This window comes from Numida meleagris, chromosome 4 (assembly GCF_002078875.1).
Source record: "Numida meleagris isolate 19003 breed g44 Domestic line chromosome 4, NumMel1.0, whole genome shotgun sequence".
Taxonomy (NCBI): Eukaryota; Metazoa; Chordata; class Aves; order Galliformes; family Numididae; genus Numida; species Numida meleagris.
The window spans coordinates 41,006,160-41,031,359 of NC_034412.1; the positions used below are offsets into that span (position 1 = coordinate 41,006,160).

At 35.2% G+C, this 25,200-nt stretch overlaps 1 protein-coding gene across 4 annotated transcripts in view; it reads left to right on the plus strand.

Annotated features, from left to right (window-relative positions):
- Positions 1-25,200, plus strand: part of CCSER1 (coiled-coil serine rich protein 1) — a 632,727-nt gene that overhangs the window by 352,334 nt on the left and 255,193 nt on the right. For all 4 annotated transcript variants that reach the window (XR_002438019.1, XR_002438018.1, XM_021394792.1 and 1 more), the window contains exon 8: positions 8,172-8,255. Coding sequence is in view for 2 of the 4 variants with exons in the window: in XM_021394792.1 (XP_021250467.1) it covers positions 8,172-8,255 (84 nt within the window). In the remaining 2 variants the exon portion in view is untranslated. The remainder of the gene's footprint in view (positions 1-8,171; positions 8,256-25,200) is intronic.

The following is a 25,200-nucleotide window of genomic DNA, read 5'->3' on the forward strand; positions in this document are numbered from 1 at the left end:
AATGAGGGGAACACGAATAGAAAGTAGTCATATCTTCTCTTAGGGCAAAAAAATTACATTTTTAAGCAGCAAGTTTGCTTAAAGATTGGGGAGTTGGATTTTTTTATTTGTCTGTTTTCTTTTCATGACTGTGTTTAGAGAATATCATCAAAGGAGGCATGGCACTGTGTATATAAATTCAGTCTTACGAAGAGCCAAGAAAGAGAGTAAATGGAGTGATTATATCAGGAAAAATACAATTGTGTGCTGTTATATGTTTCCACTCCTGGCTGCTGTTCGTGATTTCTGCTGGTTAGCTGCATCTTGGGCTTGACCTGGTATCTTTATTTGATTTTGTTTTGCAGTTTATTAATCAAGCAACATTCCTTTAAATTCCATACTGTTTATTTTCGCTGATGCAGAGAGCAAAATTGAAATGAAGGAAAAACAACAACAACAACAAAAAACAGCATGACAAAACACATTAATTTGCTCAGTATGTAATTCACAATTCACTGACAATTGGACCACTGTGAGGAAAACATTGTTTGTTTAGCTTTGTATTCATAACTGTCTGAAGTTAGTAGCATAGCCTACATAGTCTTTTTGAGTGTGTTACCTTCCTAGTAAAATATCATTTGAATTCTAGTATTCAAATAAGTGCCCAAAATTGTATCATTAAAACAATTTTGACATACTATGTGTAACTGAATGGAAGCAGAACATTGAGTAGAATCACAGAAGGCTTATGAGTGTTAATTCACTGTTATTTATCGTATTGGAGTCAGATCCTATGAATCTCCGGCTCCATTTGATTTCACAATCAAGAAATAGTGAACCTGCTTGAGCAGAGGGGTTGGGCTAGATGACCTCCAGAGGTGCCTTCCAACCCCTCCAATTCTGTGATTCTGTTAAACGAAATGTAGAGCTGTTCTTATGGTAGTGTCATTTAAATGCTGCAGTTGCATTAAAAGATGATGTACACAGTGACAGCTGTTTCTGATGTGACCTTCCAAATATTACTGGTTTTGTTCCTTCTGGACAAGAGAAAGACACCTCATAGTGAGACTGATAGTGTTGCACCAGAATGGCTTCTGGGGGTGTCTCTGAGTTGTTGTGTTCTGCTTTAAAGTTGTTATCCTTATGCTTATCCTTATGCTGTGTTTGAGAATCTGTTGATGGAGCCATGTGAAGGGTGAAGCAGGAGAGTAAGCATGGTGATGGCCAGCCGTGAGTTGTCAAGACTCCAGGCAAGGCTAACTGCCCTGGCTAGGAGTGCTAAAGTAAAAAATGAACCAAAGAAACTTCAGTATTCTTTACACATGTGAACGATTACTGCCTGTCAATTCACTTGTCTGTCTCTTAGTGGGATTGAAAGAAATTGATATGACAGATGTAAATTAATACAATGCATAGAACTAGAGTGAATGCAGAAGTGGAAAGTAACACTGGAAAGGGGTACTGTATGTGTACCTAGATATCACAGTATAAATATACTGTGGTGTAAAAAGATGAGGGGGTCACCTCAAAGATAGACCTGTGACTTCATTTTGAAATATGTCTGCAACAAAAAATGCAGTCTCATGTTGTATGCATTATGCCAGTCTTAATAATTTTAACATAAACAACAAAAAACAGTTATAACTATTAAGAAAATGATTAGAGGGGAAAAAAAATTTGTGAGATCTCACTCTGCAGACAGATCATGGTGCTTCTCTACAAATTTCAGGTAAGGTCTTCAATAATATTTTGCGTTTTCCAGATGCCAGGTGGTAAAAGGGATTTATTAAAGACATCTTGAATCCTGTACATAGTGTAGACCTCCACACTGCTAGCATAAAAATCCTGCTGATGTTCAAGTAACCAGTATTTTCTTTGAATGTTCTCAATGCTTACCAAGAAATGTATTGAATTTGTTAAATGAATCTGCTACAGAACTTAAACAAAACTTCAACTGTTAGGGAATTTATTTAGCTTTCTGGACCTAGCATTCAATTTCAAAGTTCTTAGTTTGGAGTTATACTTCAGGATTATATTCATAAGAAACTACATCCTAAATAATTGCTGATCTCTGCATTACCGTAAGCTGGTAAACAATCTGCTTAGCATCTGAAATTCAGCACATTTATCAAATGAGTTTAATAATATTCTAATTTTATGGTGCAATTTTGGCATCATATTCATTTTGGTGTAAAGTAAAATTGCAGAAAATTTATCTTCCAGTATACTTGGTTAGTTTTGTTTATAGCTCTTCGTAATTACAGCAAGTACAATAGGCCTGTTTGTTCCTAAGTATGAAGAGGTATAAAGTAACTTTTCAAAATGTAAATGATTATGTCTTTTGGCACTTACGCATAGCATGCTGCAGCTGTCTTCACACATGCAGTACAATTTGTCATCTTGTGACCTGATCTGATGAGAAACAGTTTTGCTATTATGTTTAGCAGTTTCCCAGATGGACAGAATTAAACTAAAATAGGAAAATACTAGCACTGAGATATACCAATTGCTATCGTAAACTATGATTGAAAATACATGTCAGGCTGTTACTTTGAAGAGACAAAAATATGATAATTTGAAGAGCATTCTGACCACAATCAGGTACAATAACAACAGTAAATCTATAGTGAATATAAGCTAAATCCTGGATTATTTTTTTAAACAATATCAGAGAATATAACTGAAGACAATGCAACTGACACTTTTCAAAAGGGTTTTTTTTTTTTTTTTGCTGTTTTTTTTTTAATGAAATATTCCTGAAAGCTGCTTAATGTGTAGTATAAAATTTACTAAACCAAATGAAACATCCTCAAAACAAAAGTGTATCCAACTTATGAACATGTGCATAGAATATAGGATTCAATTATTTGGAATAACTAATGTTTTCATAGCACCCATGTTCTTATTGGACTAGAGTTCCTGATAAAGTATGCAGGTATAAATTTTTTTCATGGCAAGATAAGGAACTAGAGTGTCCAAGGATGTTGATATAATAAATAGAAATGGTAAATGTTACCTAGGTGAATTTTAAATCTGTGGTCACTTAATTGATTCTGGTTAGCACTTGAACTCAGCTGTACTTTTACATGGATATATTATTCTCTTTGGCTCTGTGTTTATATCTAGGCCACCCCAAAAGGAATCACAGAATCACAGAACTGTGGGGGTTGAAAGGGTCCAATCCCCCTGCTAAAGCAGGTACTCTACAGTAGGTCGCACAGGTAGGCATCCAGATGGGTCTTGAGTATCTCCATAGAAAGAGAATCCACAACCGCTCTGGGCAACTGCTTGCCACTACACACTACCAAGAAGAGCCTGGTCTCATCCATTTGCCTCCCACCTCCTTTTAGATATTCATAAATATTTATCAGTCTTTTTCCCCAGCTGAAGAGGCTCAGGTTACTCAGCCTTTCCTCATATGGGAGATGCTTGAATACCCCTTATTCTGGAAATATCGACAATCCATGGAACTGGAGCATTAACTCTTTAACTCCCAGTGCACTACATGATGTTATGATGTGGAATACCAATAACAAATAATCGTAAAACTGTGGCACCATTACTATAAGCAACCTTATTTTTCTAAACATTAAGAGTATGTGATCTACGTTTTGCATTAAAAAACCAAATAGTATAGCCCCAGAATATTCAAAGTGTATTTAAAAATACATTATTTTTTGGGAGGGAGTTGGAGAAGTTTTTTTTGTTTGTTTGTTTGTTTTCCCAACTGTAATTAAAATGACAGTGTAGACTGAGAATACAGTGATTTCAGCCTCTGCTGCCAGCATACCATCCTTTCCAGGTCCATCCTCTTTGATGTCTGCTGTTGTGACAACTCCTTAAGTTATTCTGGTTCTCATGTAGTTTAATTTTTACTATAAGTAATGAAAAATTTCAGGTCTTCCAAGGGGTAAAAGAAATCTGTTTCTGTGCTCACACTCACAGCATTATTGTTTGCCTTCTAGACTAATAAATTATGCAGCATCCTACTACCATCTGCGGTCTCCACAACTTATTACTACGTATTTTTTCTTTGGTATCCCCCATGCCATCCTTCATGGAACAGTGCTGGCCTTGTACACAGGATGTGATTTTGGAGTGCTCTCCTTTCCTGTCTCTCAATAGTTAACTTCTGGAAGAACAGTATTCATTGCTTTGACAACAGACAGTTAATTCCATTGCATTTTACTTGTGTTACTAATCCATTCAGACAAGTGTATGGGTTATTGGAAGTACCCAAGCCTTTCTACAGTCTGCTCTACATTTTTCTCTTTTATTCTTGGATGATGATGTCTTTCTTATTCCTATTTTCAATTTGTATTATAGCAGAAATTTCCTCAAAATATAAGAGATATATAGAAACACCAAGCAGCATTTCTTGTTTGTCTTACATTTTTAGAACAAATGACACCTACAGAATCACTATGCAGCAAATTAGTATTACCAAATCCTAATTCTAGACTGTGTTCAACAAGAAAGAGCTCTCAGCTTCTTGCAAATCCCATGTGGTGAAGAGTGTTTGTTAGTACTTCTTTTAATAAGCTATGACATAAAAATCTGGGAATTGCGAGTGCTTCTCTTTTGCTATATGCTTTTGGATAACATTTGTGTACACACTGATGTGCATGCATATCAACTTGCAGGAAAGTCCATATGTATAGACTGTCCTTCTTGAGATGCTTGAGTGGCAGATGTAGTCTCCTTTTTGGTGGTAATGATTCTGCAGTTATTTGTGGTTGGGAAACTGAGTACAAAGCAGGGTGAAGTGGTGTTTTCTAGATTAATGAATGTCTTCCTTTCCGTTTTCAAGAAGCCACGTATATTAGTTTCCTTAACCCCTCTTTACACAGGGATCACAAGCCAGACATGTCATGTCGTATAATTTCTTGCCATTGAGCCTGTTCCATATTTATAGCTAATAATGGGGCAACTCCTTTGTTACCATTTTTGTGTTTGTTGTATGTTCTTGACAACGCAATGCACTTAAACTCAGGTATATTTAGAAGGGATATGACTGAGCACAGTTTCCCAGAAATAGTTTATTTTCATACTGCCAACAGCTGTTCTCTATAATCCACATGATGTCAGGACTAATAATATCCACATAGCCATATGAAGTGCTTTAATCTTTACAAATGTGGTAGAATTTCTATTGGACAATGCAGCAGCAGCAGGGGCTGAAGGTGTTGAAACATACACTGCAGACATATAGTTGTTCTGAGGTCCATGGATTGGAGAAGACCCTGAGAATGTATTCATAATTAAACAAAAAACAGTGAATAAATACTTTTTTTTTTTTGAGAAACTTCACTTCCAGTTGATAACTATTTCTAGGAGGCAAAACTAGGAGATAGGATCTGTCATAGATCTGAGAGAACTGAATAAAAGCCTCCTGACACTTTTCTTGACTCCATAGTCTGTTAACTGAAAAGTACCTAGAAACAGGATTTAAGTCAGTAGTAGTTCACACGTGCACACACTCTGAATTGCAAGGGTTGGAAGTGACCTCCAGAGATCAAGTCCAACACCCCTGCTAAAGCAGGTTCCCTACAATAGGTTACACAGGAAGGCATCTAGATTGATCTTGAATATCTCCATAGGAGGAGACTCCTGAAGTCTCTGGGCAACCTGTTCCAGTGCTCTGTCACCCTTACTATAAAGAGGTTCTTCTGCATGTTAGTATGGAACTTCTTATGTTCACGTTTCAGCCCAATGCTCCTTGTGCTATCACTACACACCACCAAGAAGGGCCTGGCCTCATCCATTTGCCTCCCACCTACCTTTAGATATTTATAAACATTAATCAGGTCTCCCGTCTAATCTTATTCTATTCCCTGCAACTGTCCTCAAATGTGCCAGGCATTAAAATGGAGTCAAGCGTATTTCTTTTTACCTAAGTGCTAGTTTAATGCTGATGATTATTTAAGCAAGGGGTGGAAAAAATAGATATTCTTTTCTCTACAGCTGGCAAGTGCATGAAGGGTATGGGAATTAGAATCTTATTCTCAAGTATCCCAGCACAGTGTGTTCCTCAGAAATTGCAGGATGTACTTTTACCAGACTGCAAATTCTGCCTAGAAGCTGATAATGTTGACTATTGATTTATAAGAACTATGTCCCACTGGCCAGTATTAATCAGAGTTTGAATTGCCTTTAATACCATATTTAGTGCTAAAGTGCTAATCTCAAAAATCTTTCTTACTCACCATACACTACTACATGTTTTATTACTATATTTCCTTGTGCATGCTTCATAAAAGTTTTTTTTGAAATAGTCTTTCTTTGCTTGGTCACGTGACCTTGTTTTTCCTCCTTTAGTGTATAACCTGTCAACGCATTTTTTAAGTTAAAAAGGGGAAAATCAGGAGATAACAAAAAGTAATGTGAAAATCTGCTGAAAAAAGATAACTCAGAATGGTGCAACTAGACGTAGGGGTGCTATAGCTAACATGGCATCATTTTTAAAGCATTTTTTTCCATAAATACTTCAGCTTGATAAATTTATAGTAAAGTTCTCAATACGTTATTTTTGATAAGCAAACATTTTTGATAACTAAATACGTGCTGATAACCTGTCTTGTGCTGAGGGCACGAGATTCTGGGATTTATTAGTATTTTATTTTCAGCTAGCATTCCTAGCCATTCTATCAGTAGACAGAGCAAAATGCTGCTATAACGTTATCACTAAGAAAATTACCCCGGTATTCTTTTCCTAAAGGAAAATAGTGCAAATCCTGACTTCTTTTTCTAAATTTGAATTGTTCAGGAGATCTGTACGTAGTACTGAAATAATATTTAAGTAGGATCATTATCTGTCAGCCAAAAATAGGATGTTATAAAGGGCCAATGTAGTTGTACATATCTTTAGTTTTAAATGTGAATATTTTGTTTCTTCTTCCAATTAGTCCATCACAGAAGACGAGCAATGTAATTACTTTGAAAGGTCATTATTATAATGGAACATTTTACTGAGAAAAACGGACTTCAGTCTCTACATTCGTCTCATTTGTATATTTATTTAGTTTTGTTAGCACATTAGTACTGCCAGAGTTCAAGCATTATCACACTTGTTATATGCTTTTGAACCCCAGAGGTCTTTACGGTCTAAGCAAATCCCATGCTTTTATATTTGTTATCATCCATTAGCTAGAGATCCACTGTCTTCTTTCTTAAACTAAGGGCAAAACTATGGTGCATATGTATAACTATATTCCCAGAAATATTCTTTGTGGTTTGTTTTTGTTTTGTTTTTGAAAATGGTAGTACTCCAAAACATCACGTGTCCCAAACTTTGTAAATATATCTCTGTACTAGAAGAATGTGAAGATTTTGTTCTTCATTTATGGTTATAAGATCAATTTGTACTTTATTGCCTGGTTAGTTTGTTGGATTTTTAGTCTTCAGTACCTCAGTAATTTAGTTTGAATGTATCCTCTTAGATGTTTACTGGCACTACACACAAAAGCTTGGTTGGCATTTCTTCTCCAAAGGTGTTTAGCCTTGCACAAATTCACAGAACTGTCTGAATTTGCCTTTGCATGGACCTGCATTTGGTGGCAGCTGAGCTATTAGGTTCGTTTTTATGCACAGCAAACTGAGTTATAATCAGTGGTTATATCACTAAATGATAACCAGTACCTATTTTGTTTACTCAGTTAATATCAGAATTGCTGCTGTTGTAATCAATGTGGGGGTAAAAAAAAATAATATAAATAAATAAAAACAAAAAAAACCAAAAAAACTATGCATGAGGAGAACGCTTTATTTTCCACTGAATATCTGTTTTTTGCACTATCAAGATAAGAGCTCTACAACAATGATTCTAAACAGATATTTCTCTGATGTTACATTTTTTCTCATACAAAAGAACATTTCATAGACATACCTTAGCTGAAAAAATGCCCTGTTAGAATCTTCAATTAAAAAAAAAAATAGGCTTAGAAGAATCAGAAAATAATGAAATGGACTTCTTTGCAGGAAGCTTTTGACATTTGTGTAATATCTTTGGATGCATTAATTTGTTTATGCTGCAACTTTAGAACGTGTTATTGAAACTACAACACTAGACAAAGCAGAATTGAGTTTCATTACTTTAATGTAATAATCTCACACTATGTGAAGCAGCCTTTTCAAGTCAAGACCAAAGTAAAAGCATGAAATCTGTTATAACATCTATTCTTATATTTTTGTAGGATGGAATAAAAGATGAATGCTCAGTGCTGAAGCTGCAGCTGAAGGAGAGAGATGAACTCATAGCCCAACTTCGTGATGAACTGGTAAGCAAGAGAAACCACTTTAAAAAGAAAGTTTGTTTCCCTGATAATGTCATTCACCAATACCAAAACTTAAGAAATATAATTTCACGCCCACGGCAGAATAACTAGCCTGAGGCTACATTAACCAGATAACACTGACTGTGCATTTCTAGAGACTTGTCAGCCTTTGGACTGGCTACTGTCTAGAGGCACTGCTAGTAGACATTTCCTTCAAAAGATGGTGTTGACAGTTGTCTTACAGTATCAAAGAGACATTAATCAGTGGCAAAGGAGCAGCACATCACTGTATGCGTAATCTAGAAATCTTGAGAGGCCATGTACTTTTCCTGGTGAAGCATAAATACTTGTCCCATTAACTGTTTTTCATGTCTACAAGACTGTCCAATAAAAAATGATTTTTTTTCCTCTCTATTAGATGTGGATTTTAATTTAAATGAAATAGTAAATGTTCCCATGCTTACTGAATTTTTCTTTGCATGAGCTACCAAGGCTTGAGTACTACATCTTTAATAAAAGATAGAATACTCTCAAGCAGCTGAGTGAGGTAAAATAAGTGATATAGCAATTAAAAATACTAAACATATAGAAATGTATTTTATTGTGCTTCTAAGACTGAGCTAAATTAATCTTAGAAATCTGTGTTTGACAGAATATGATTAAAACATATGTCTTCGTTATTCTTAATTAAAGGATGGGGGAATTTTCTTCCTCATCTCTCAGAACCAGGGAGCTTAATCCACAGAAAAAGCATACAGGGTCACTGTGTTCAAGAAGGTGTTTAGCATGTACATTGCCACTAAGGAACTTGCAAATGTGTTCCAAGGATTTTGTATAAGCACCCCACAGGAGGTGGTGTTATTTCCGTAATCAGATCTAAATTTTCTGACGTGGCTCAGGAGTTTTTGTACCTTTCTGTTTCATACCTGGTGGCTAGTGCAAAACTTGGGCAGAAGGAATTCAGGTCCATTTGTAACCAGAAGGACAGTCTGTGAAACTGGATGGACAATGTCAGGTTCAGATGAGTAATCAGAAGCACTAGCCCTGTGACCATGGCAAAGTTACAGTGCATCTTTCATACATTAAGAAAAAATAATGGTGTTTTTCTGTCTGCATAAACAACTAAGTCTGAAGTTGCACGGAGAAATGTAATGCCACACAGGGATGAACGATTCCTTTGTTACATTAACATCTGCAAAATAAATACAGGTCATCAATATTCTTTGTTTCATATTTGGCTACATTAAAAATGATGTATTATGTAATTATTATCTAAAATTAAATGACAAAATGGGACGCTGGGAACATCAAGCTTCTGCACGCTCTCAGAGCATTAATTTTATATCGGCCTTTCTAGAAACATATGTTATTAACTGGCTGACAACTTTGTCAGTGTAAAATTATCCTGTATTGATACAGTGAGCTGTAGCTCATTTGCTGTTAGTTGTTGTCAAAGTTCATTTGTGTATAAGACAGTTGCAGTAAAAAGACCCGTAGGGACTTTAATTCTTCTATCCCATAATAGGGAGAAAAGTACATCTTCCTAGGGTCATGAAATAATAATTTTCATGATTAAAAGTGAGTACCATGTGTTTAATCCATGATTAACTGACTTCAGTTTTGATATTTTAGAATTATATATAAAACAAAACAGGGAGTGATTCTATGAGAGAAAGAGAGAGCGGAGATGGAAGTTTTGAGACCACATATAGTCATTTAAAATTGAATTTTGAAAGGACTCAGTATATCTCATTTACTACCATTGAACTAAATAAAGCATGATGATTCACTAAAATGAAATCCAAGTCTGTTTTTTCATTGGACACAGAAAGATGTATGAAACATCCAGTGATCAAGTGTCTGCTACTCAGCTCTACTCATCTATGCGTATATATATTTTTTAAAATCAGTCTTTTTTTTCAGTGTGATTTGAGCACTTAGAACTACTCTAAATAGAAAATATTTTCATGGTATAGTGGCAAACATAACTGAGTGCTGCCTACAGTAACATTTTTTTCTACTGCTGTCATTGATACGGAAGCATTAACGTTGAAAAATGAGTGTTAACATCATTATCCTTTCAACTTTGATGTCCTTGTGTAACTTGAGTCATACATGTTGTCCCATTGAAATAAAAAATGTAGTGAGTCAGCTTGGCTGAATTCTGAGTAGATCTGGAGGCAAAGTCAAGTCAGGTGATGAATGTCCCTGATGGCTCAGCTCTTGGAGGGTATTTTTCTGCTGTGGAGTTGCCTCTATCAATTTTTTCTTGCTGTTGCTGCTTCTTTATCAAATGTAAAAACGAAAACCCCAACTCTTTCCTTTTATGAGCTACCTAGGCTAGCTAGTGCTAGCTAACTGAACTTTATCCTAAGCTGTAGAAATGAATGCTGTAATTCTAGATACTCAGAATCAACTAATCAAAACATAGCCAAATTTTTTCTTTTATCTTTCCAAATTGTTCTATCTTCTTCAAAACATGTTAAATAATTTGTGTGGGTTTTTTTTTTTGTTTATGCATGTGGTTGTTTTGTTTGTTTGTTTGTTTGTTTTCTATTTATACATCATCTATTCCTCGAGCACAGATTGATGGCAAGCTTGGTTCTCTCCTTTGGTCTGATTTCAATAATGTGCAATTAGCCGGTTGTCTGTAGTTACGAAGGATCGTGATTATGAGTTACCAGAATCTGAAGTGTAACAGAAAGCCTGAGATGTGCTTGAATCCTGTTTACGAACAGTTTGTGAAAGGCACTTCTTTTAAGTGTAAAAATCACCTTGAAATTTACTCCTGCCAGTATAGATTGATTGGAAGGTACAGACTTGGACTCACAAGCTGTTTTGACAAATCAAGAGTGAGATTTGGAAAAATGAATTAATGAATTCATGATGAATACAGTTTCTTGGAATTGTTAGCAAAAAGACATTTTTAGTCCTATTTTCAAAATTTTAAAATATAGTTGTCAAATTTTAAAGGAATTAGGTCATTCTTATTTGGAAAGTAGAATTGTCTTTGTGCTTATGAAAAAAAAAGTAACATTCTAGATTCATCTTTACACCAATTGCCCACTTTTTCTATGCTCTGTGGGTTTATAGTATTATTTCATGTTGGCTATTTTATGATGGGCTATTACATCCTCATGGATAATTTACATAAGAGCAGACAGTTGTAAGTACTTTCAAATCTTCTTTCTTCAACATGTTTAGGAAATATTAAAAGAAGAAAAGGAATAGATTAGGTGTACTTAAACATTTATTAAAGTGTCAGGTTTCTTTCCTACTTTTTACAGGAGAATTAATTGTGTATGTTCCAGAAAAGGCTTATCTCTACTGTAATTATTCTCTGAATCAGTTCCACAAGACAGACACAGAGTGTGAAAGTGGCAATATCCTATGACACACAGTGGGGATTAGCCTCCGGTTCCTCATCTGTGTCAGTCCCTTGATGAGAAGCTGCCAATAAGATAGGATCTTTAATATTCCTTGCCACTTGAGAAGATGATTCTGCATATTAGTTTAAGTCCTTATCACAAACCATTGTTATATTGTGGTGCTTGGCATAGATCAATGATTATGTCATCAGTGTAGAATAGAGTCTTCCTAGTCTGGCTGAAATGCTGCTCTACCAGTATTTCTTTGAACTGACATTGCAGAAAAGAGCAAATCTCAAATACAGTAATTTCCCAAGTCTCCCTGAGACACAATGCTGAAGCTTACATTCCTTTATTAATAATGCACCTCATGTGCTTGTCTTCAGCAGAAGCATCATTCACAGAATGATGACTTTGAGTCATGTAGCATTTTACTGATAGGTCTTTAAGTTAAAGTAGGCAAATATGATCTGACTTGACTCTGAAATCTCTGAAAACTACAGCTCTTGGTTTGTGTAGGACAAAATGTAGGCATTAGTTTCGCTTTTCCGCTTTTTTTTTTTAACCAATTTTCGTTGATCAGCTTTTAAGGAAAATAACAGGATATATCAAAACACATAGCTACAGATTAATTTTAGGACAAACAGAAATGGCAGCTTCTTGGAAGCATGGTGGAAAGTAAACTTTCTGTGTTGCACTTGGTCATAGTTGTGTATTGCATGGCCTGAAAGGATGTTACATGCTTTTGACTTCTTTGTCTTTTGATTTTTAGAAATTCAAATTTCACTTTAAATGAAAGGTGAATATTAGATTCTATTTCTTATGTAGTGTTTGTCTTATGCCATGGTTGTGTCACAGTCCAGTCTGTGGAACTGAGCAGCTGTACCTCACCTGAGGAACCAAATGGGACAGTCCTTACCAAAGGAGCTGTGGTGTTGCAAGACTGGATTTGTACCAATACTCACAGGGTGACTGAGTGAAAGGAAACTCTACACTGTTATAAATGCAAGGAATAAAGGACATGAAGAAGGCAGCAAAACCACAAGTGTGACTTTTGTGTAGTTTTGGTTATTTTATTGCCTTCACTTTTTTTGTTTTTTAATCAATGTGAAAGGCAGATGACAAACATCATGTGGAGGCGCACATGCGTGCTGTCTCTACTATTCAGTCTGCTTCTTGGTAGCTACTTTCCACTACAGAATAATGAACATTTTGTTTCCTGAGCTGCCAAATGTCAAAATTTGCTTAAAATATTTTTCCTGATTCTCAAAACATTACTTAGTTTGGTTTACATGAATGTGACCACAAGTTATAACTTTCTGTTGGTATCATGTAGTGACATACTATTGAGTTATAGATATTTATAAAAGAGTGAAGAGAGAGGGTAATGTTGCTTAAAAACAAATACGCATATGCTGGAAAGTTTGTTTTGCTTCTTAAGATCAGAAGTTTAATTTGTTTATGATCAGTTGCTTAAGGCATCTGTGTGACACATTTTACTGCAGTCATCTGATGTGGATGAGTTTCAGATTAATAAATGCTTTATCTTCAGTGCTGCACAGCAATGCTTAATGAATCAACTGGTACTGCTGTTTCTTCCAATAATTAATTTTCTGTTTGAGGAAATATTTTTGCTTTTGAAGATGAAAGGGTGGCTGTCTGTGCAAATTCACTAGAGACCTAATATAAGAAAAATATTTTGCCTCTCTTTCAATTATAAATTGTCTTCTACAATTTATAGGTAATACTTCACACAGATTTCCTTGCTGTATGAAGCATGATTCATAGAAATGCCTAAACATACATCTTGGCATAGCAAACATCAGAAATGAAGAGTTCTTGGTGCTTTAATAGCAAAAATTTTATTTTTGTTTATGTTCTAGTGAAGTCCTGCAAGGGAACTATACTGTTTTTGTACACAATTTTTGTAAAATTTAGCTGAATATTTTTCTTCTATGCACAATGTATTCCAGCATTTTAAAATTTGACATATATTTATGTTCCTAAATGAGAGATTTTGTCCATAATGAGAATTTTCAGGAAGAAAAATAACAAGTTTTCTGTTTTCCTGTCACTCTTATTTCAATTTTAACAGAAAGAAAAGAATGTTTTTCTATGTTACTTCAGATGCGGAAAATTTAAGAGGTTTCATTTAACATTTTTTCAAAGACTGACAACTTTCTCACTGTGAAAATACTTTTTGTTTTACGGTATCACGCTTCCGAAGGTGGAAACCCCTCTTCATGTGCTTTTTCTTTGAGACAAATTCTGCAGCAGTTTTAAGCAGTGCTAGAGCTCTAACACTGTATGTGATCTTTTACTGTAACTTTCACAGATAATGTTACTACTGCTGCATACGTCATTGAATCTGTGTGAAGTAGTAGCTGAAGAACTGGGCATGTATTTCTATTTTCTCTTCCAACGTTTGGATAGCAAAAATGTCCTTTTCCTAACTGCTTTCCGCTTTTTTTGGTCAAGAGACTAGGAAGGACAGGAGGAAGAGATTAAACTTCTGCATACAATTGTTCCATCCTTGGGATAAGTGAATGAATCGAATGAAGTATCATTGATTTGGATTTGAGCAGCTAATCAATTCCTGGGATGTTGTGTTATTTTTGCTAGGATGGAAGAGAAGAATACTTTTCTTCGGTATGGTGCTATTTATTTCTCAGAATTTAGATAAAATCCTATTTTCTTGTTCATAGTAGAGATTTGACAATAAGAAGTAGCCTTTGGTCACAGGGCAAAGCATCTTTCTTCCATCCATCTCTTGAAATGCTCCATCTTTGCAGTTTTGGGTCTTGCTTTTGCCATCCTGATTTTCTTTCTTTGTCTTTTGAAATATGGTTCTGTCTTCTACAGTGACCAATGCACAGCTTGCATTTCCTTTGGTGTCCTTTGTATGTTTTAATCCACTGTTGGAGAAGTTGGACTCAATGCCTTTTTCTGGTTTTTGTGTGGAGGCTGCTATTGTTTTCAAGCTCAGTATTCTGACTGATGTTCTCCTGTAATGCCTTTGACTCTCAAGAGATTTCGCCACTGTCCCAATACAACAAGAAGGGGATGTATTCTTTGGAAAGATTTCGTAAATTATCTGCTTATTGAACTATATTTAAGCTGGGGGTTTTGTTGAGATAGTGGTCTGTGCAAACACTTGGTAACCCTTCAGGAAGGACGCATGTTAAAAGGCTATACACACAAACCTGACTAGTCTCACAGCAGAAAGTTAGCTTATGAATTTGTAATTTCTTTGGTAAATTCTTTCAAAAATATATTGCTCAAGTAATCTTTTAAATTCTAGCTCCTTTGGTCGTGTAACTGTCTGAGATGTTATATTTCTCTATACTTAGATTTAAAAGAAAAGAAGGTAAGATGTGATTGTCATCAGAAAATCAAATTAAAGAACAATTACTGACTTTTAGGCGTACACTACATTTAAATTTCAAGGAGAAGATAAGTTACTAGTTAATAATAATTTGTTGTTCTAAGGTATTACATTCTGAATATCTTCTCGTTAGGTTGCTCTGTAGGGCTAATAAAAAAAAGCAATAAACTTGCTTACTAGTCTTTGTTCAGCTCAGAATGTAGAATTTTTTTTTTTTTTTAACTCAGAGCTATTGTTTATGAATTATTCAATATGTTTGAAATGTACTTAACATATTTTGGAGTTTTCTGGCAATAATGCAAGACATTTATCTTACATTTCTCAATTTGACTTACAGATGATATTGTTTTTCTCGAAGGGAGCTCTCATGATTTACCAGAAGAGTAATAGAGTTTGCAGGCTGTATTATTTATCAGAATTCACTGATTATCAGCACAGGGCTTTATAAAACCAGACATTCTCAGTGTGGTATTTGTGCTGCAGCTTGCAGATGAGTATTTCACCAAACAATGCTAGCTGGGCAGTAGGGTGCTGTATTATTACAATTTTGGCAAGAGCAAGTGTATCTGTTGTACTAATCGTGATGGTGAAGAGAAAAAATGATGTCTTTGTGAACTTATTTCAGCATGTTTGGTGTGCTTGTGGAGGAGTTCAGGTTAATAGGCTGGAAAAATAAAAAGTGATGCAATTAAAGGATGATCTAAAGCAGCAGGAGAGTTCACTGTTGTTCAGCCAAGCTGCATATTAATCAGATTACTTGCAAGAGCAGGATGATAGATTCTGAAGGAAGGACTATTTAAAGACAACCGAGGATTTCTTTTAGATTGTCTCTAGATCTACCTTCTAAGATTAATGCAAACAGATGTACTCAGCTTATACAGCTTGCTATGCAAGCCCTCCTTCCTTACTATTCAGCGTGAATAAGTCAAATCAGAACAGTTTCTGGCATTTTGTGGAATTTATTTTCTTACATCTTGTTTAATTTATGGAAATGGAATTCAGTTCCTAAGGGACAAATATGTTTGCTTTTTATCTCCTTTTGGATCTGAATCCCTGGGATGATATGGTTCATTGGTTTCCTTCTTTCTACCCTACAATAGCTTATTGACATATCTTCTCCAGTGCTATTTGATCCTTATTTGTCAAATCAGAGTTAGTAGCTTGTCTGTTTCTTTTGATTTTTTGAATCTTAAAACACGGACCATTCCGCTTAGCCAGTAAGCTTTAAGTAGTAACCAACCAGAAGGCTTTTTTTCACGTATGTTTTGATTACCAAAACGTGTTTTTTTTTTTGTTTTTTTGTTTTTTTTTTTCCCTGCAAAATCACAAAACCAAAGAGAAGCAAGCTGCGGGCAATCCTAGCCAATAAGATGATGATGAAGTGAGGAGTACAAAATATGTGCAACTTGTAGGGAATCATGAACCTGCAAGTTTGTGCACATTATATTATATATCTGCACAGAAAGGAAGGAACCTGTAAGAGCGGCAATGTCAAGGTTATGTCTTTAAAACTTCCTAGAATCAGTAGTGAAAAATCTGCAGAACAGAGCATCTTAAGAAGGTGTTTTTTCCTCAGTTCCACTTGAGCTTTGTTTTTCCTTTTGTTTTTTGTTTTTTTTTTTCTGCTGTTTTGTCACTGCCACCCTGCTAGTTACTGGAACACTGTGCTATATGGTTCCTAATGTTCTGTAAGAGTTAGCGTAGATGCTGCCAATTGTTTTTCAAAAATATGCCAAAAGGCGTATGCAAATAAAAACTGTGTGGCCTGTCAGGCAAATTTCCTAATATTAGTATTTGCATTTGATTAGAAGAAGGAGCTATTACGTGAGGCCACTAAGGATCAAGTAGCATTTTCATCAATAGTTTTATGTTTTAAAAAAATTGATTGTATTTCTGTTCAGGTGTTGCATATCATTTCTATAAAACAACTGTAAGTTATAGCCTTTGCTACTGGCACGTGTCTTCAAAATTCTTATCTGTATATTTGTCATGTTGCTACTTAGCTTATACGCAACTTGTACTGCTACAAAGACTCTCATTGAGTCCTTCTGTCTTTGTGTTCTTCCATTGGCACTTTTTTTTTATTCCCTACCTATTAGCAGAAATTAACTTTTATTTATTTTAGCAGCCCTTTTTGCACTGATGCAATCCTTTTTCATTATGCTCTTTGTGCTTGGGAGGAACTGTGCAACAAGAGTTATAACAATAGGAAGTTTCTGGTCTGATAGCTAAAATATTGCTTAGCATGCAGACTGGTATTGGTTAATTTCTTGACATTCATAGATGGGAAAAGACTATCATACTAGACTTCTAAAACAGAAAAGCAAGGAACTTAAAATTATGGGTAATTGAGTTCCAAAGGACCTTGGGTTAGCTTCAAATGTAGACTAGGCTGTTCAGGGACTTTTCTAGACACACACTGAAGTTCTCCAAGGGGAGAAATGCAGTCAAATATGGTGTCACATCCAAAATGGTTGAGGATGCATTCTATCTTTTCATTCAGGTCACTGAGAAACATAGCAGTTACTGTTTCTTTGTTCTGACTTTATTATATTGCTTTGCATATATTACAAGCTGTCAGAGTAGGAACTGTTCTTTCTTTGTTAAATTTCTGATTTGAGAGTCTACAGCAAATCATAGGATTTTATTATTTGCGTTATGATATTTTAAGAAGTGCTGTGCTTACTATAAACATGATCATTCATATGGATGTTACCCAAATATCTAGCTGGTTATCAGTTTCCTAGAATGTATTCTCATTATATCTGATGTCAAACTATGATTTAGAAACCTATTATTGAAGATGTTTTAAAATTTAGACCATGTGGGATGCATTGCTGAATAACATTTTTGTATTAGTGGCTGCTTTGTCACCTTTGAAGGATACCAACACTCCAGATTAATGTTTATCTCTAAGACTGAGATACTGGCATCTCTTCAGCATTCCACAGCCATTTGCACTTCATGAAGTCTAGTAGTTCCTGCATTGTACTATAAATAGTGCTATGCTTCTCAGAAGATATGGAAAGGGAGTTTTATGTTTGACTAGTTAATGCAATTGAAAATGATCAAGGAGACATCTTCCCCAGCTCATCTGTTTTTATGCTGAAATAAATGAAAATATGCATCCTTCCTTTTCTTGTGAGATGTTGACTGCTTTGGATTTTCATATATATTTATTATGACAGAATTGCATTGATAGTCTTATGCATGTTTCTTTGCAGTTCCAAAAAACTAACATTTAATAATTTCTGTTGTCAGCTGTGTAGTGCGTTGGATTTGATTCTCCACTTTGGATGCCATGAACTTAAATGTGATACAGAAAACAAGTTGACAGCATCCCATTTTTGTCTTAGTGCTAGAGCCTCATAGTCACTCATTCCAATGTAGGCCTTTTATGTATTGATGCGTTATTTTTCTCATGTCCTTGTGCTAGTCTCAGAGTAGCTGTCTTCTGTTCCTCACGCAGGGTAGGGAAGTACCTTCAAATGTGCTGCAAACAATTTCACTTTGTGGCAAGTGTCTTAGGTTTTATTAATGCCCACATCTGTTTTTTGGCTGAATAAGAAGTCTATTAAAAACAAGCAAATAAAAGAAATTCCATTTGAGAGCTTGTGTATCACAGTTAATCCATTTTGTTAGACTTCTTTTGTCAAAGAACAAATTTTCTTTACTGCATACTTACTGGCATTATGTTCATTAGTTCGTGCATCTTCACTCCTTGTAACTTCTTTTCAAATCACTGTTAAGAAGTATCCACCAAATGGCAAGCAAAAACCTATAAATTGTTTAATGGAAGTCTGTAGATATTTGAAACTGAAATCAGAGCTGAGTTTACCCATTTCTCTGCAAAACTTCCGTGTGAAAATGATAAGAGGAAGAAAAGCTCTCATTTCTGCTCGTTGTGATTTATCTGTCAGTAAGTGCTAGGTCTTCAGCTGGCAGACATAAGTGTAGCTATCTGATGTGCTGATGAGCTGTGCTGATTTACAGCAAGTCCTGTCATGGAATGCCTAGAGGGGAAGAGTGTAAGTATCCATTTTGTAGAATAATAGAGTGCTTCATATTCTTAATAACATGCTTTTGATGGACAGATATATTCGTCTATTACCTGACATGCAGAGATTGTTGGCAGCTTACTTTGTCATTTGTTAGATCAGATTGTGCCTTTTGATTTAAAGAAAATTTGTGTACTGCATTGGAAATAGAAGAGTGCAACAAAGGTCAGTGTTACCTAAGTTTCATGTCTCCTTTGATTAATGGTGTGACTTCCTTCAGCAAATAAGCAAAATAACAAGTGAACAAACAAAAGGTTAGCAGTGGGATGGGCCATCATGCATGCACAACTCCCCCTGCCTTTGAGTAGAAATTTGAAAAACCAAACCAAGCAACAGCGTTCATGGTGTAAAAATGAAGGAAAAAATATAATTATTTTGAAGATTTAGTTGTTATTCTTGGTCTTTTTTTGGTTTGTGGTAGCTGGAGAACACAATAGCAGCTATGAGGGGGCAGTCACAAAATCAACCGCAATGACAGATGCCCCTTTGGGAAGATTTGAAAAAAAAACATTGTTCTTGAATCCTAGGGAAAATTTCTGTTCATAAAGTCATGTGTTGGAGATTATTATTACTGTCCTTTTCACTGCAACTGTTGTGAATCCTTTAATATTTTTGTCACCTAGAGGAATCAGAAATGCACTAAAGTACATTTAAGCTTTGGTAAAACTTTGGTAGGAGATGAGTTTGAATGAATTCTAGGCACTTGTATCAGCTTAAAGTATGTTTAACTTGTCCTGAAAGAAAGATTTTATCTGATTAGAATATGTTTTGACAGAAGAGTTTGTAAAAGCCTAAATTCAGTAAGAGACTTGTTTTTGAAAAGATTAATTGGACACTCTTTTTTGCAGACTCTCCTGATGGTGCAATATTAAATATGTGTATATTATATCCACCCAGGCATTGGGAGAGATGAACAAGCATGAAAGAGCAAAGGAGTTTATGCTCTTTTGTGTCTCTCATTTTCTACGGTCATCTAATGGAGGCTCACCTTGTCAAAGATGTGTTATTATATTTATGAATTTGGTAACTACAATTTTGCTGGCAAGATAGAAAGCTGTATATTTTCTCTTGGGATAGAGATGGTTAAAACACTAAGAGCAAGGTGCAGTTTTATAGTTAATAAACAGGACTACATACAGAATATACTGTAATGAGTACCTAGAGAGATATAAAACTAGCTTAGTAAGGAGAGATGTGCAACTTGTTGTCACTGGGCTTTAAAACAGTACATTACTCTTTCAGCTTTAGAAGGTGGTGTTCCAAATAATCATCTGAGAAGCCTCTACATTTTATTTAACACAAACCTTTTAATTCATTTTTTTTAAACTATTGTTGAACATAGTATGTCATTCTGGCCATTTTTTTTAAATACCTTTAAAAATAATCATAAACTCCAATTAAACCACTGTGAACACCTTCATCATTAGGACTGTAAGCTCAGCAGTCCTAGGCTTTTTGTGCATGCAGTCCTATGAGGGTTTAGTACTTTTCTACAGATGACTTCTGGAAGTGAAAGTGAAAAGTTTCATTTCCCTATTGTCAGGATACTTAGATTCTAAAAAATTCAATGCTACCCTTTACGTAGTAGATAATACTTCGAACAAATTATTTTTGTTGTTGTTGCTAATGTTTTTTGAAGAGCTTATTTTCACTCAAATAGGACTAGAGAGATCTGATGGTGTACTGAGCCTCTTCTGTAAGGTTACCCGCTACACAATGGGCAGTTTTTTTTCTTAAATGAGCTTTTAGAACATGTCCGGGTTTTGAATCTGAGCAGATGAAAATTCATAAGAGCACCTCCAGGTCAGCAATTCAGGTCTAGTGGTTTGAAGCACTTTTGATTTCACTTTTACGGCTAAATTAACACACTGTTAAATTTATGTTAAAATTATCCTGAAGGTCTCAAAGAGGAAAATACCTAGATTCAATCTTGTCTTGTTTCAGGACAGAAATTGGGTTAAATTCAAAATCAAAGCCAAGGAAATACAATATCATTTGTTTAAAGCTCTTTGAAAATTTCAGAGGTAACTTGAATATCATTGTATTTTTTTCTCCTTTCAAACTTATTTTAAAATCTGACAAAATAAAAATGATATTAAGATACCAACATTTGTTACTATGGGCAAGGTTCTAATAAGTGTATATTAGAACAGTGATTTGTAGCTTGATAAGTTGTCTATTTTGCTTATATCTTGAGTACTATCCAGTACAGATTTGTCAGCATCAATCGGAATGGATCTGAAGTTTACGAGAGGTGGTTCTGATGATCCACTATGCACTCCATGCATTGTCATGGGTCTTTACTCCAAAGTCTCATCCTCTGGATTAGACCCTCTTTAGGAGTTGAAGCACACCAAGTATATTCCTCAAAAGCGCATTTCCATTCACTTTGATCTAAAAGGAGCTGAGCTTATACATGGAGAGACCGTTAACTGGTATGAAACAAACAGGAAATTTTCACTTCATTGGCAATATTCATTTAATTGTCAATTTTCATTTCTGAAACCTGTCTGAATTTGAATGCCAATATGAATGCATTTCTAGACCGGTTCAGGTTTTGGTGACTTGTTCTGTGGGCTAAATGACTTGCATACATATTATGGAATGAAATGGAAATGGACGTGGACTTCTCTTTACACTTAAACATGAAGATGCTGTGGTTGCTGTCAAAAGATTAAAAGATAATGATCTCTCCCCCTCATCTTGGAGCTATAATATGCATTGGATGCAGTCAAATGCTTCTTAGAAGAGCAGATATTTAGTCTCTCATGTGGTTGTATTTACTTTTTAAGGTGATCTCAAATTGATTGTTTGCTTAACTTTAACATGATGTATGTCTTCAGTGAGCACTAAGATATTCTTCAAATATTGAAGAAGCAAAGGCTCTCGAGTGCTCTGTTGGCATTTTGAAGTGTCCTTCTTTCCTAGAAAGGTGACTGAAATGAAATCCATGTTTTGCTGTTTTTCAATGACTGTAAATGACTGCTAGATGAAATCCTTCCTTGCAGCATTTATTCAGTTTATAAAAATCCTGCTAGTCATATTATTCTAGCATTTATGCTATTGTGATTTCATCGGTGTAGATCTAAAGAGAGAATGGGACCTTAAGTGCAGGATGGTAACATAAAATTTTTGCTAATCAATGAACTAGCAAGGAATTTATGCAATTCTCTTTGATTATCTCTGAATGATTCATCATATTAAAAACCTCTGTAGTTCTACAATTTCAAGCAAGCAGATACCAGTTAATTCTAGAAACTGATGACAAAATTCCTATGTTTGATTAGGTCAGCTTTGTCCCATGCAATTACAGACACAAAGAGGACAAATTTGCTGTCAAAAAGGTTTATACTGCTACTTTGTGATGATGATTGGACTCTACTCTCATTTAAACTCCATTGCCTTCAAATAGCTCTGCCTTTTATCTCTCTCAGTGTTGTTTCTCATTACACATTTCCTCTATATTCATGAATTAAATAAATCTTCTGCGTCTTTATAATGTTTACATTTCTCAAAAGTTCAGAGCCAAAATCTGATTTCTATGCTTATAATGAATAACGCTTAATTCCAAAAGTGATGCTGTGTGTAGAATAATTTGCTAATCAGCATAAATTTGGGAATATATGTGTTTTAAAATGTTAAGCAGAAAAAATACAAATAAACAAAACGCTTGAATAACTGTGAATTTCTTAATTCTCATAGGGAATGATTCTATTCGGGAATGAGACATCCAAGTATAAACATCTGTCTTCAGTCTTTGAGTTGCAAAGTTAATAAACTCTTATATCTTTAAGAGTTGCAAAAATTTCGCTGGAGTGTCACCAAGATGGTCAAGATATAGCAGCCCCAATTCTTTGAAGAGCAGCTGAGTGAGCTGGAACTGTTCATCCCAGAGGGGGCTTAGTGAAGTTCTCATCAGTGTGTATAAATACCTGTTGGGTAGGTGTACAGTGCCAAGACAAGAGGCAGTGGGCACCAAATGGAGCACAAGAGGTTCTGTCTGAACATCAGCAAGCACTTCTATGCTGTGCAGATGAAGGAGCACTGGCGCAGGTTGTCCAGAGAGGTTGTTAAGTTTCCTCCTTGGAGATCGTCAAAAGTAATTAGGACATTGTCTTAGATAACCTGCTGTAGGTGGCCCTCTCTGCATGAGCAGGAGTTTGGACCAGATGTCCTCCAGAGGTCCCTTCCTACCCTAATCATTCGGTGATAAAACACAATTTTAGGGAATTCATTGAGCTCCTCAAACTTCTAATAAGCTTCATATGTACTAAAAGCTGGTGGAAATTAGGCATCGGGTGGCTTGGTTTATTCCATTTGAGTATCTCGTACTGAATTTGCAGGTAACTAAAGAGCAGTGTCGAGAATCTGTCTCTGTTTTCATTTCTCACGTGCTTTAGAAACACTGAAATAATTATGGTGTTCTTTTCTTTGGAGTAGTAGTATAAAAATTCATATGAGCCTTTATAAAATCAAATAAAGTAATTTCAATCTTCAGACTGTCCTATTGCTAAGAAATTGTTATTTTTCATGTTGCAAATGTTTGCTAAGTCTGTGTAGTTGTGAATTATTTCTTCTATAAAAGATTGAGGAAAATTGAAATTTTCCCCTTATTCCGCATATGTTGCATGCCTTTTACTCAATTGTGTATTTTCTCAACATTCCATTTTTCTTGAAACTGGCTACTTTGAAAATACTTAAATAATGTCAGGTTGACTATGCTGAAAGTGTAGTATCTTGAAAGAAATACAAATTTTCCATCTTTATTATTTTTTTTTATTTCTATGCTGTCCCCCTGTCATGGACACAGATCTAAAGATAACTCCGTGACACATGGCTGGGGTTTTTAGCGCAAGTTGCCTCTTCATCTGAAACCTCTGGAAAGGGAACAGGTGTTCTTCTTTTACAAATAGAGAAGAGAAATCCTATGAAATTTTACAGCTTTTATATGGCGGACCAGGGATGAATGAGTAGCTGAAGAGTGTAGTTCTGTGTTGGAATTTGCTTAAGACTGGCAAGCATAATAGATAAAATCTTAAGTGAATTCTGGATTGTTACAGGATTTTTTAAATGATTATTTTTTGATGTTATACAGGATTATTAATTGCCTGCTCACAAACTAGAAATATGGTTACAGAAGCGTTATCCCCAATACTCAATACTGTCCTTTGAAGCTCTCGTTTCAAACAGCCCTTCACTGAAATGAAACAACTTGGATAAAACTGTGAATAGACTCTATATTTTATGGAAAGGTTGAAAAAGCTGTCTGTGGGGTATGTAATAACTGACGTTAAGTACTATCACAAGCTGTAAATGTATGATTTTTCAACTGGCATAATGTGGGATTTTTTTAATGATAATTGATATTAAATGTGTACAGTGGTACTGAATTACTGCAAAATGAGTTAGTAAGATTGAAAATTGTCTTCCCATTAAGGGAGGTTTTCAATTTAGCCACTTATTACTAAACAGACAACTATCCTCACGCTGTTTCAGTGTTTAAATTAATGTATAAAACATCAGAGTCTTCTTTTTAAGTTCATCTCACGAATGTTTGCTTTAAGATTACAAACCCATATATATATATTTTTCTTGATTAGAGTGGAAAGCAGCGTATTTTGAAGTCTTTGAATGTAACATGTCCTTATTAAGAAACATTATTAAAATGTACTCACATCAGTAGATTACTGGACTTGTTTTTGACCAGGCACCAGAAGCTGAAGGGACATTAGTGTGGATCTAAAGAATAACAAGCACATGAGACTACCTTTTTCTTCATACGCTGTGCAGATCTGCTCCTATAGTTCTGTGAAATCCAAACTGGTGTACCTTATACCCTTTGAGAGGTATTTTGATATACAGAGAACATTGTTGTTTTGAAATTTAATTGTGCTCCTATAGTTTGTTTTCTTCACGAAATCATTAAACTTAATTGTATGTAATAGAATTCCTAATATGGATCCGTTTACTGCCATTCAAATGCTCTTATGTCAGCAGAGTTTGAGCAGAACGGTGCTTGCAGCAGAGCTTTTGTTGCACTGTATGCGTTCAGAAATCTCTAAAGGGTAACTCCAAAAGGTAGTTAATGCTGAATGCAGCTTACACTTACAGGAACAAACTTAGTACGTGATGTAAAA